Source organism: Callithrix jacchus, chromosome 4 (genome assembly GCF_049354715.1).
Source record: "Callithrix jacchus isolate 240 chromosome 4, calJac240_pri, whole genome shotgun sequence".
Classification (NCBI taxonomy): domain Eukaryota; kingdom Metazoa; phylum Chordata; class Mammalia; order Primates; family Cebidae; genus Callithrix; species Callithrix jacchus.
This window is the reverse complement of record NC_133505.1, coordinates 54,333,942-54,347,287: the sequence shown is the minus strand read 5'-3', so window position 1 is coordinate 54,347,287 and position 13,346 is coordinate 54,333,942. Positions and strand designations below refer to the sequence as shown.

The 13,346-nt window shown below is 39.5% G+C and overlaps 1 protein-coding gene across 2 annotated transcripts in view; it reads left to right on the top strand.

The window, feature by feature from the left end:
• The window catches only part of CLIC5 (chloride intracellular channel 5), a 181,809-nt gene extending 168,847 nt beyond the window's left edge, over window positions 1-12,962 (top strand). For both annotated transcript variants that reach the window (XM_054254055.2, XM_008994525.5), the window contains exon 6: window positions 8,104-12,962. In XM_054254055.2, the coding sequence (XP_054110030.2) occupies window positions 8,104-8,271 (168 nt within the window). In that variant the 3' untranslated portion in view covers window positions 8,272-12,962. The remainder of the gene's footprint in view (window positions 1-8,103) is intronic.
• The last annotated feature ends 384 nt before the right edge of the window (window positions 12,963-13,346 follow it).

Below are 13,346 nucleotides of genomic sequence, written 5' to 3'. Positions count from 1 at the left end.
CCTCACTAACAACATTAGACAGATCATCGAGGCAGAAAACTAACAAAGATATTCTGGACTTAAATTCAACACTTGACCAATTGGCCCTAATAGACATCTACTGAATATTCCACCCATCGACCACCGAATATACATTCCTCTCATCTGCACAGAATATACTTCAAGATCAACCATATGCTGAGCCATAAAGCAAGTCTCAATACATTCAAAAAAAAATAGAAATTATACCAGTCACACTCTTGGACCACAGTGGAATAAAAATAGAAATCAACACCAAGAAGATTACTCAAAACCACACATTACATGAAATTGAAAAACTCACTCCTGAATTACTTTTAAGTAAACAACAAAATCAAGGCAAAAGTAAAAACATTCTTTGAAATAAATGAAAACAAAGATGCAACATATCAAAATCTCCAGTATGCAGCAAAAGCAATATTACAAGAAAGGTTTATAGCCATAAATGCCTACCTCAAAAATTTAGAAAGATCTCAAATTAGCAAAGTAACATCACACCTAGAGGGACTAGAAAACAAGAACAAACTAACCTCAAAGCTAGTAGAATAAAAGAAATAACTAAAATCAGAGCAGAACTGAATGAAATTGAGAGCCAAAAATTTATATAAAGAATCAGTGAAACCAAAAGTTGGTTTTTTGAAAGGATAAACAAGATTAATAAACTACTACTAGATTAACAAAAAAAGAGAAAATCCAAATAAGCACATTCGGAAATGACAGACATTACAACTGATCTCACAGAAATACAAAAGATCCATAGAGACTATTATGAACACCTCCCTACACATAAACTAGAAAATCTAGAGGAAATGAATAAATTCCTAGAAATACACTTTTCATTTCCCTTGGAAACTGAAACAAGACAAGGATGCCCACCCACTACTACTCAACAGGATAGTGCAAGTACAGAGCAATTAGGCAAGAGAAAGAAATAAAAGGCATACAAGTAGGAAAAGAAGAAGTTAAATTCTCTCTTTACTAATAATCTGATTCTATTCCTTGAAAACCCTGAAGACTTCACCAAAAGGCTCCTGGAACTGATCAAAAACTTCAGTAAAGTTTCAGTAAACAAAGTTAATATCCCAAGATTGAATTGGGAGGAAATTGAAACACTGAACAGACTACTATTGAGCTGTGAAATTGAATCAGTAATTTAAAAAACCTACCAACCAAAAATAACCCCAGACTAGATGGATTCATAGCTGAATTCTACCTGACATAAAAAGAAGAGCCACTACCAATCCTACTTAAACTATTCCAGAATATCAAGGAAGAAGGACTCCTCCCTAACTCATTCAGTGAAGCTAGAACTACCCTGATACCAAACCTGACAAAGACACAATGGAAAAAGAAAGCTTCAACCCAATATCCCTGATGAACATAGACACAAAAATCCACAACAAAATACTAGCAAAGCAAATCCAGCAGCACATCAAATAGTTAATTCACACTAATCAAATAGGCTTCTTCGTAGGATGCAAGGTTGGTTCAACATACACAAATGAATAAATGTTATTCACCACATAAACAGAATTAAAAACAAAACCATATGATCATATCAATAGATGAAGAAAACACTTTTGATAAATTGTAACATCCCTTCATGACAAAAACCTTCAAGAATTAGGCATTGAGAGCGTCCGCTGAAGGAAAACTATGAAACAGAAAAAAACATCATCACCAACAAGCTGGATGTCCACTCAGAGATCCAATCTGAAAGTCAGCAATCACAAAGACAACAGGTGGGTAAATCCACAAAGATGGGAAGAAACCAGTGCAAAAAAGCTGAAAACACCTGAAATCAGAATGTCTCTCCTCCTACAGGGGATCACAGCTCCTCATCAGCAATGGAACAAGGCCTGATGGTGAATGAGTGTGATGAATTGACAGAATCAGGCTTCAGAAGGTGGATAATAAGATACTTCTGTGAGCTAAAAGAACATGTTCTAACCCAATGCAAAGAAACTAAGAACATTGAAAAAAGGTTTGATGAAATGCTAACGAGAATAGACAATTTAGAGAGGAATATAAGTGAATTAATGGAGCTGAAAAACACAATACGAGAACTTAGCGAAGTATGCACATGTGTTAACTGTTGAATTGATCAAGCAGAAGAAAGGATATCAGAGGTCGAAGACCAACTTAATGAAATAAAACGAGAAGACAAGTTTAGAGAAAAAAGGGTAAAAAAGAATGAGCAAAGTCTCCAAGAAATATGGGACTAAGTGAAAAGACTTAATCTATGTTTGCTAAGTGTACCTGAGTATGACGAAGAGAATGAATCCAAGCTGGAAAATATTCTTCAGGATATTATCCAGGAAAACTTTCCCAGCCTAGCAAGGCAGGACAATACTCAACTCCAGGTAATACTGATCTCACAGAAGCTGGCTGTTTTGCCCATTAGTTGATGTAGATTCTTCATTATGGTGATGCTCTTAACCTTTTGGTATGTTTTTGGAATGGCTGATACTGGTTGCTCCTGTCTATATGTAATGCTTCTTTCAGAAGCTCTTGTAAAGCAGGTCTGGTGGTGATGAAATCTCTGAGTACTTGCTTGTTTGAGAGAACAACACAAAGATATTCCTCAAGAAGAGCAACCTCAAGGCACATAATTGTTAGATTCACCAGGGTTGAAATGAAGGAGAAATTACTAAGGGCAGCCAGAGAAAAAGGTCAGGTTACCCAGAAAGGGAAGCCTATCAGACTCACAGCAGATCTCTCAGCAGAAACTTTACAAGCCAGAAGAGGGTGGGGGCCAATATTCAACATCCTTAAAGAGAAGAACTTTCAACCCAGAATGTTATATCCAGCCAAACTAAGCTTCATAAGCGAAGGAGAAATAAAACTTTTGTGAACAAGCAAGTACTCAGAAATTTCATCACCACCAGGCCTGCTTTACAAGAGCTTCTGAAAGAAGCATTACATATAGAGAGGAGCAACCAGTATCAGCCATTCCAAAAACATACCAAAAGGTTAAGAGCATCACCATAATGAAGAATCTACATCAACTAATGGGCAAAACAGCCAGCTAACATTAAATGGCAGTATCAAACTCACATATATCAATATCAATCCTAAATTTAAATGGACTAAATGCCCCAATCAAAAGACACAGACAGGCAAATTGGATAAAAAGCCAAAACCCATCGGTGTGTTGTAACCAGACCCATCTCACATGCAAGGATTCACAAAGACTCAAGACAAAAGGATGGAGGAAGATTTACCAACCAAATGGAGAGAAAAAAAAAAAAAAACAAGTAGAGTTGCAATTCTCATCTCCGATAAAATAGATTTTAAAGCAACAAAGACCAAAAGAGACAAAGAAGGACATTACATAATGGAAAAAGGATCAATTCAACAAGAAAAGCTAACAATCCTAAATATATACATACCCAATACAGGAGCACCCAGATACATAAGACAAGTTCTTAATGACTTACAAAGAGACTTAGACTCCCACACAATAATGGTGGGAGACTTTAACACTACATTGTCAATATTAAATCAACGAGATAGAAAATTAACAAGGAAATCTAGGACTTGAACTCAGACCTGGAACAAGTAAACTTAATAAACATTTACAGAACTCTCCACCCCAAATCCACAAAACATACATTTTTCTCAATATCACATCACACCTACTCTAAAAGTAACTACATAATTAGAAGTAAATCACTCCTCAGCAATTGCATAGCATTTCACAGGTTTAAATGAAATATTGGTTGGCTGCTTGTTTGTTATTTTCCTCCCTTATTCCTTCCTGTCTCCATTGTTAAGCACATTTATTAGCATAAAAGAGGTTTTTAATACCCATTTTTAGACTGCATTCTAGCCTGGGCAATAGAGCAAGATTCCTGTTCTCTCTCCCTCTTTCTCTTCCTCTTTTTTTCTCTCTTTCATTCTTTTTTTTTTCTTTCTGTCTCTCTTTTTTCTTTCTTCTTTTCTTTTTCTTCCTTTCTTTTTTCTCTTTCAAAAAAAAAAATAATAATTACCATCCCAAACCAACTTTAGGTTATCATTTGTCTTTGGTATTATTAAATTATTATTATATGAAGTTCCTAGGAGCACAATAGAAATGCTGGCAGAATGTTTATATTAAATATAATATAAATTATATTTAGTAGATGTACATATATTACATTATGATGACATTATTGTGATATATATATAATACAATGAGTTCTTTTTCCCTGGGGAACCTTAACTAATACATTTAGTTCAGAACATAATTCTATTAGTTAGAGCCAGCCTAACAAAAATAATTATCATCCCAAACCAACTTTAGATTATCATTTGTTTCAAGGTCATAGTTCTCAGCCTTAGTTGCTCATTAAAAATACTTGGGGAGGCTGAGCATGGTGGCTGATGCCTGTAATCCCAGCATTTTGGGAGGCTGAGGAAGAAGGATTACTTGAGGTCAGGAGTTTGAGACCAGTCTCACAAAAAAAAAAAAGAAGAAAGAATTTAGGCATTGAAAGAACACCCCTCAAAATAATAAGACCCATCCATCTATGACAAATCTGCAACCAACATCATACTGAATGGGCAAAAACTGGGATCATTCCCCTTGAAAACTGGAAAAAGACAAGGATGCCCACTCTCACCCATCCTGTTCAACGTAGTAGTGGAAGTCCTTGCCAGAGCAATCAGGCAAGAGAAAGAAATAAAAGGCATATAAATAGGAAAAGAAGAAGTCAAATTCTCTCTCTTTACTGATGATATGATTCCATTCCTAGAAACCCCAAAGACTTCACCAAAAGGCTTCTGGAATTGATAAACAACTTCAGTAAAGTCTCAGTACAAAAAGTCAATGTGCAAAAATCAGTAGCATTTCTGTGTGCCAAAAAACATTAAAGTTGGGAGCCAAATCAGGAACATAATCCCATTTACAATAGCTGCAAAAATGAAATAAAATAAAATACCTAGGACTACATCTAACCAAGAAGGTAAAAAAGCTCTACAAGAAGCGCTATAAAACACTGCTGAAGGAAATCACAGCTGACACAAACAAATGGAAAAACATTTCCTGTTCATATATTGGAAGAATTCATATTGGTAAAATGGCCATACTGTCCAAAGCGATATGCAGATTCAATGCTATTCCTATCAAGCTACCGATGTCATTTCTCACATAACTAGAAAACAATCTATTCTAAAAATTCATATGAAACCAGAAATTAGCCTGAAAACCCAAAGCAACCCTAAGCAAGAAGAACAAAGCTGGAAGTATGACATTACTTGACCTCAAACTGTACTAAAAGGCTACAGTAACCAAACATGGTACTGGTACAAAAACAGAGACATACACCAAAGGAACAGAACAAAGAGCCCAGAAACAAAGCCATACACCTACAGCCATCTGCTCTTCTACAAAGTTGACAAAAATAAGCAATAGGGAAAGGACTCCCTATTCAATAAATGGTTTTGGAATAGCTAACTATCCATATGCAGAAGAATGAAACTGCCCTATCTTTCATTATATACAAAAATTAACTCAATATGCATTAAAGATTTACCTCAACTTGTAAAAATTCTAGAAGAACACCTAGGAAACGTTCTTTACATTGGTCTTGGGAAATAATGTATGATGAAGTCATCAAAAGCAATTGTAGCAAAACTAAAAATTGACAAGTGGGGCCTAATTAAATTAAAGAGCTTCTGCATATAGAAACTATCAACAGAGTATACAATCAACCTACAGAATGGGAGGAAATATTTGCAAACTATGCACCTGTCAAAGTTCTAATATCCAGAATCTATAAGGATCTTTAACAATTAAATAAGCAAAAACCAAATAATCCCGTTAAAAAATGGGCAAAGTCATGAACAGACACTTCTCCAAAAAAGACATAATAAGTGGCCAATAAACACTAAAGAAAATGCTTAGTATCACCACTCACCAGAGAAATGCAAATCAAAGGCACAATGAGACACCCCCTCACACCAGTCAGGAAGGGTATTGTTAAAAAGTCAAAAAACAGATGTTGGTAAGTCTGTGGAGAAAAGGGAACACTTATACAATGTTGGTGGGAATGTAAATTAGTCTAGTCACTGTGGAAAGCAGTTTGGAGACTTCTCAAAGAACTTAAAACACAACTATCATTCCACCCAGCAATCCCATTACTGGTTATATATCCAAAAGAAAGTAAATTATTTTACTAAAAAAAAAAAATTGCATTCATATTTTTTTCACAGCACTATTCACAATAACAAAGACATGAAATCCACCTGGGTGCCCATCAACAGTGGAATGAATAAACAAACCGTGGTACATATATACCACGGAATACTACACAGCCATATAAAAAACAATATCATGTCCTTTGCAGCAACATGGATGCAGCTGGAGGCCATTATCCTAAGCAAATTAATGCAAGAGCAGAAAACATGAAACTACATGTCCTCACTTATAAGTGGGAGCTAACAATAAGTACTCATGGACATAAAGATGGCAACAGTAGATACTGGGGACTACTTGCGGGGAGGGATGGAGGGGGAAAATGTAGAAAAACTATGCTCGTTACTTGGGTGACAGAATCAATCATACCCCAAACCTCAGCATCATGCAATATACCCAGGTAATGCGCCTGCACATGTATCCCCATGTATCCCCTAAAAAAAAGAGGGAAGGAAGGAGGAGAAGGAGAGAGAGAGAAATAGAGACAGAGAGAGAGAGAGAGAAAGGAAGGGAAGAAAGGGAAGAAAGGACAGAAGGAGGGAGGGAGGAAGAAAGAAAGGAAAGAAAAAAGGAGGAAGGAAGAGAGGGAGGGAGGGGAGTCAGCAGTGATACTACTCTCTTGTTCCTGCTAACCTAGCCTAGCCTGGAAGGTTAGAGGAGGACCAGCCAATGTAATGCACAGTGAAAACAGGGAGCTCCTGTTTAAAAATTAAGAATTCCTACACATTGACTCCAGAGCATTAAACCAAGAGCAGGGCTCTTCTGAGTGCAAGGTGAGACTGCACAGGTCACATGTCCTTGAAGCTGCCCCAGCTAGAGAGACTTCATTAAAGAAACCACCTTGCTCCCACTCATTAAGAAAATGCATGCAAATGGGCATAAGCTAGGTCTCAGTGAATTATAATAGTAGTTGATGTTTATTGAGTATTTACTGTGTGCCAGTAAGCATCTGATGCATATTAACTAATTAGTACTCCAAAGTAGGTTTTATTATTACCTCCATTTTAGAGATAAAGAAATGGGAGCTCAGAGAGGTTAAGTAACCTTCCAACGTCACACAGCTGCTAAGTGGATTCATGATTGCAAATCCAGTCAGTTGAGATCACTATGCTCCTGTTTCTCTCAGCACAAATACCGATTCTCCAAAACTCTCCTGATCCACATCCCCCCTGAGTGTGACAAACCAGGGAGAGAACAGAATCAGTGTTTACTTACTCTTATGTCATAGTCTGAACCTACATATACATTCCAATATCTAACTTGCTTTCAATGTTTTTCTCCCTTCTGTGAATAAGGACGCCATGTAAAACAAAGTGGATAAGAGAAAGAAGAAAAGAAGAAAACTGTTGCTAATTCTATCAGTAGACATAACCACTGGTAATCTATAGGTATCTAGACATCTAGTCCTCGTACCTATTTCTCCAAATGCATTATTCTTGCGCTTTAAGTGTAACAGTCTTTCTGGAAGAGTTTTCCAGATCACTGGATTTTCTCAGCAGCATCATTTTTAATGTCCCTCCACTATGCCATTGTATTTGTGTAAGATAATGTACATATTCATTAATGTAAGTATTATTGGACACTGGTGCTGTGCACCGTTTTTGTTATTCAAGATAGTTCTGGGATCATATCGTGTAACTAAATCTTTGTTTCCGTCCATGATCATTTCTTAAGGAAAAATTCCTAGAATTTGAAACACTAGGTCAAAGGGCAAATTATACTTACTTAAGCAATTAAATTAAAACAAAACAAAGACAGCACTGCCACCTTGCATTTTAAACATACCGCTGATGGGCCGTGGTGATGCCTGGAGGTTGCCGCACACACACACTGGGATGGCCACTAACACTTTCTAATGATTTGTTTCCTGCCTTCACACCATCTCTGTCCTGCCATCTCTGTTTTAGATTGTGGCCAAGAAATACCGCAACTATGATATCCCGGCTGAGATGACAGGCCTGTGGCGGTACCTCAAGAATGCCTATGCCCGGGACGAGTTCACCAACACCTGTGCAGCTGACAGTGAGATTGAGCTGGCCTACGCCGACGTCGCCAAACGCCTCAGCCGGTCCTGAGCACAGCCATTGTCCCCTGTCCCCGCTGCAGAAGGACTCAACCACTCCCCTAAGACTCCAGCTTCACACCCTCTTCCTCACTGCCTTGGGATGCACTGTTTGTAATCAAGCCTCATCTTGCTGGCATGGTGGAAACTCCAGCCTGCTCTCTCTCACAAAGGTCGGCACCATCGCTGGCCTCCTCACATAGGAATCTAGCTGAAATGATAGACACAATCTGCCTCTTGGCCTTCCAGCCTGATCTGGGCTCAGCATGTTTGGGGTCAGTCAGTGTTGGAGAGCCCACATATGGGATCGCCACTGGCTCCTTCTGCCAATATCAAAATACCTTCTCAGATGCTTTAGGAACATGCAACACCAGATGCTTTTCTACCCTCCTCTCCATCTGTGCCTACAAGACCAAGGCAAATACCATCTTCATCCTTCTTAGAAAGAGATCCATTGCCCCATTAGGGGAGACCCTCCATTCACAGGGGGTGAATGGAGGAGGACCAAGCTGGCTATGGACTTGGGTGTCTGGCAAACGCAGCTTCAGTCTCACTACTCTCACACTCCTGTTATTGGGCACTAAGGGACAGATTGGAAAGTCATTTGAGACACACTCTCAGTTTGCTGCAGTGCCAGGAGTGCTCTGCTGCTACTAGGCACCTGGCGCATGCTGTCCCTGCCTTCCATGCTGTCCAGGCCCTGCCAGGAAAGGAAATTGGCATGCAATTCTAAACTGCAGTGATTGGGGATGGGAGAGGAGGGGAGCAGTGTTGATGCCAAAAGGCCCACGGGGTCTACCAGCCATGGGGTTTGCTTGCTTAGTTAGGAGCAGTTGTTTCAGTGCTGATTACATGCCTGGATTTGACTGTGCTTACCAATGAGTGGTTTCTGATCTATGAGAAAGTGGATGGGAGTGGGAGGAGGAGGGATGGGTGAAGACAAAGGAGTTCTTCTGTATGAGGCTCGATGTTCCCTGGTAAACTTCTTAAAAGGCTTTCTCTCATGATCTAAGTCTTGGACTGGTGGTGTCATGTAACTGCTAACCTTACAGTAAAAACCCAAGAATGGGCCAAAAATGTCTTCCCGGTTTCTCCCAGCTGCTTCTGGAATGCAGGTCTGTTGGCTGGGTGCTCTCCAGCAGCCGCTCCTGCCTGATTCATCTGCAGCCTCTAAAGGGTGAGAGCCACATTTAGGAGGTGGCCTGATCATGGACCACCTTAGGAAGAAAGTCTATGAGCCTTTCTGACTAGGAAACCATGTGGTTTGAACTTGAAGAAAAATATAGACCCATCTGGGTTAATTTTTCTACAATCAGATTCAACTGCCAGATTAAGAGAAAAAAAAAAAAAGAACAATTTTTAAGCTAATGTTTTACTGTTTTGTCATTCTCCTTGAGTTTCACCTCCTAAAAAGCTTACTCGGCCCAAGCTTGGGGACCTGTGCAGAGGAAACCAAGAAAAATGCACTCATCAACTACCTCTCCCAGGGAACACCCGGTGAGAAAATCCATTTGCCACAGGTCCTTACCCTCAACAACCCCCCTACTATAGCGTTCGCTGGGAAAGGGTGAGGCTCCCAAGTGCAGGAAAGCCCCTGGACTTGGCTCATTTCTCAAAGAGGGCAGGACAGCACGGGTCCTTTCCATTAAAACATCAACAAATTCTAACCCAAGCAATCCCCGGACCTACCTGTCTCCAGGGATCTCTGGAGAAAAAAAGTGACCCATTGATCAAATCAGAGGAGAGGAAGCAGGAGGTCTCCCAGAGCCCATTGAGGAAGAGGAACTTTCTCAGTAGGACACTTTATAAGCCTGAGAAAGCTTTGAAAGGGCAGAATGAGTTGATTCATTTCCCCCTGTAAAGGAACCTTTGCAGGTCTCCCTGGAAACTTTGCCCCTGGAGATGTTTAACAAGGAGAACTGGTGAGGAAACAGCCCCTTTTACTGTAGGGAAAAGCCCCAAACTGGCCTCCTGGGGGATGAGGGCTGGAATGATCCCCAAGGCCTTTTAATTAGTGTGAAATCCTGTTGTACTCAGAAACCCTTCCCCAAACTTACAGCACAGGCAAAATGACCTAAGAGGCAGTTTACTTCCCTGAGATCCACAGTTGGGCTGTTCTGGAAACACATCTGTTAATCGTAGCCAATTGCCACAGAGAAAACAGAACCAAGCCTCCGGTGAGGCGGCTCCACCCCAGAGAAGTCTGCAGAATTCCAAGGACTCAGATTAGATATTCAGAATTCAGCAACTGGCAAGTCCTTAAAAACAAACAAGCCAAACCAAATCAATATTGCTGTTTCTAGATGTCCCTTATGTGGTTGAGTTAGTTTTACAGAGATAAATATATGAAGGCACCAAGGTAGGGTATTATATGATCAATTATAGCCATTTGAAAGAGAGGGAGGAGTTACAGAAGGAAGGTGCTTCTGGGTACTTAATTCAGTAATATCCTTATATTTCAGTACTGGATTATCATATAAGGCAAGTTACCTTGGACTAAGAGTTATGGTGTCTTATGACCAGATTTATTATAGTATATTAAAGTAACTAATATTAATATTACTTTTCAATTTTATTTTTTCAAAAGAGATCGTTCTCTAGATGCTTCAGCCCATCTGGACTTCTTATCATCTGGGCAGCACGTCATGTCTCAGCAACAGTGTGGTGGGGTCCTTAGGTGTCCCACGAACAACTCAGGGAGCACCTGAGGGTCTGCAGTTGGGACCCCACATTACACAGCTATAAGGTAGGAGGTTTCCTTGTCCTACCCTAGAGCTGTGTAGTGGAACTCATTCGTATTCATTCCTTGTCCTGAATGAATACGAATCGCTCAGAAAGAATTTTGGTGGCACAGAAAGGGGATGCATTTGTGTTGAGATCTTATTTTATTTTGTATTTATTTATCTTCTTTGAGTTGCACAGCACTCTTGGGGGTGGGGGGAACAGGGTAGTGGGAGGCGAAGGCAGAAGCAAGAGTCAGACTCAGAATGACAGCGTTGAATTCACAGTCTACTCAGCACTGCCTGTGTCTGAGGTCGGCCCAGAGAGAAGGTATTGAGTAAGATTTTAATAACTATAAAAAGTAAACTGGATAAGTAAAATCATGATGGATCTAGAGCATAGTTTCTTCAACTCCTGATGAAGAAAGTCAAATGCTTGATAAATTCAGAGTTACACACGTGAGCATGACTACAGTCTTTTAAACAAGGGGTAGAGTGACCTGGAACCAAGCAAATGAGCTGAAATGTCAGAAACACAGTCCATCAGCTTATTTGCCCACACGATCCCAAATTAGTTTTATTTGGGATATGATTCTGTCCTCAGCATTCTCTTCTCATGCTGGTGGGGCCAGCAAAGTCTTCTTACCCAAAAAGGCCACACCAAGAGTGAGGTTTCCCAGGCTGCCTTTTCAGGCCCTTATCAAATCAAACAACAGAAGCCTTTCTCCGTTCTGTGCCCCATGGCCACTCCACAGACAGACACTACCAAGCGTCTTAGACCTGTCATAAGATGGATCATGCCTGGAATAGATCTTGGCCATATGAGAATCCCAGAAATTAGCAAGGCCTGGACAAATAGAACTAAGAGGGAGGCAGAGGCAGGAAGGTGGCAGGGGGCTATCTAGTAAAGAGTTTAGCATCACTGTGAGTCTATGTCTAAAATTAAACGATCAGTAGAAGCAGCAGGTGGGTATCCAGTAGGTACTTCAGTGACTCATCTCAATTTCCACCTGGCCAGGGGCCATCTCAACTGCACAATCAATCAAGATGCTGTTGTCAGCCTCCTTGGAAACAGGAAATGTTAACTCGTGGTTAAAACTAAGTTCAATGATTCCCAAGAGATCACTTTCTTAATATTTTCATATGACATTAAAGAGAATCTTAAGAAAGCATCAGAGAAAGATGTGTGCATAGGAAGCACCCTGATTCTGATGTTAGGAGAACTTAAGTGAACAGGACCTGCTCCATACAGCCCCATTGTCTTCTTTCCATTGCTCTTTATCATTCAAATCAAGCAACAAGTACCCTCCTCCTCGTCAAAATACATTCTTCTCCTTTGTCAGTATGCTTCTCCCAGCTTAGTGTCAGGATACTTGCAACTCATAATTATGTATGATCCGAAGTGTGTATAATTTCATTTAACGTTATTTAAAGAAATAGATCCGATTCCCTCCTTGCAACCAAAAATATATAAAATACACTGCCTCGATATAAGGTTTGGGCTATTCTGTGTTTCTATAGAAGCAATCTGGTTTTTGGTAAAATATACTTTCAAGGATCCAGTCATCTAAAGCATTTTACGTAGAGTTAGAGATTTCATAATATCACCTATACATATATTTAAAATATGAAATAACCAGCTGATGTTTGAATTTGTCTTACTTCCCTGGCCACCTTGTTGGTTGTCCCATCTTATAAGCTGGGGAGTTAACTAGTTTAACAAAAGATGCTTAGCTTTTATAAAAGAGTAAGCGTTTCATCTTACAAAGACACTCCAAATGATGGTTACTTGATTTTCTCGAGACCTTTAACTGTGGTGATGAAATAACAGGACTTGCTTTCAAGCCTTAATAAATGTAAAATGCCTTTGAATGAAGATACAGCTGAGTGTTTTCCTCATGAATCTGAACTAATTAAAAATTTGTGTTCCAGTCTTGATTGATATTGACTGATTCAAATAAAGTTGGTTTATTTTCAAATATTATGAAAGTGGTCACCTAACTTCTTATTTGAGGTGGGGATTTCCTATGCTGTTTTAGTTGACAGGTATGAAGTACCTTTTTTTCTAAATAGAGGTTATTTTACAATTATAAAAGAAAATGTTTATTCTTTTTAAAAACCAAAAGCATGCCTGGATAATTTTTGTATTTTACTAGAGATGGGGGTTTCACCACGTTGGCCAGGCTGGTCTCGAACTCCTGACCTCAAGTGATCTGACTATAATCTCAGTTACTTGGGAGGCAAACGAAGGAGAATTGCTTGTACCTAAGAGGCGGAGGTTGCAGTGAGCCGAGATGGCCCCAGCCTGGGCAACAGAGCAAGACTCCCTCTCAAAAAAAATATAAAAAGCAAATGAAAAGTGGAAGAA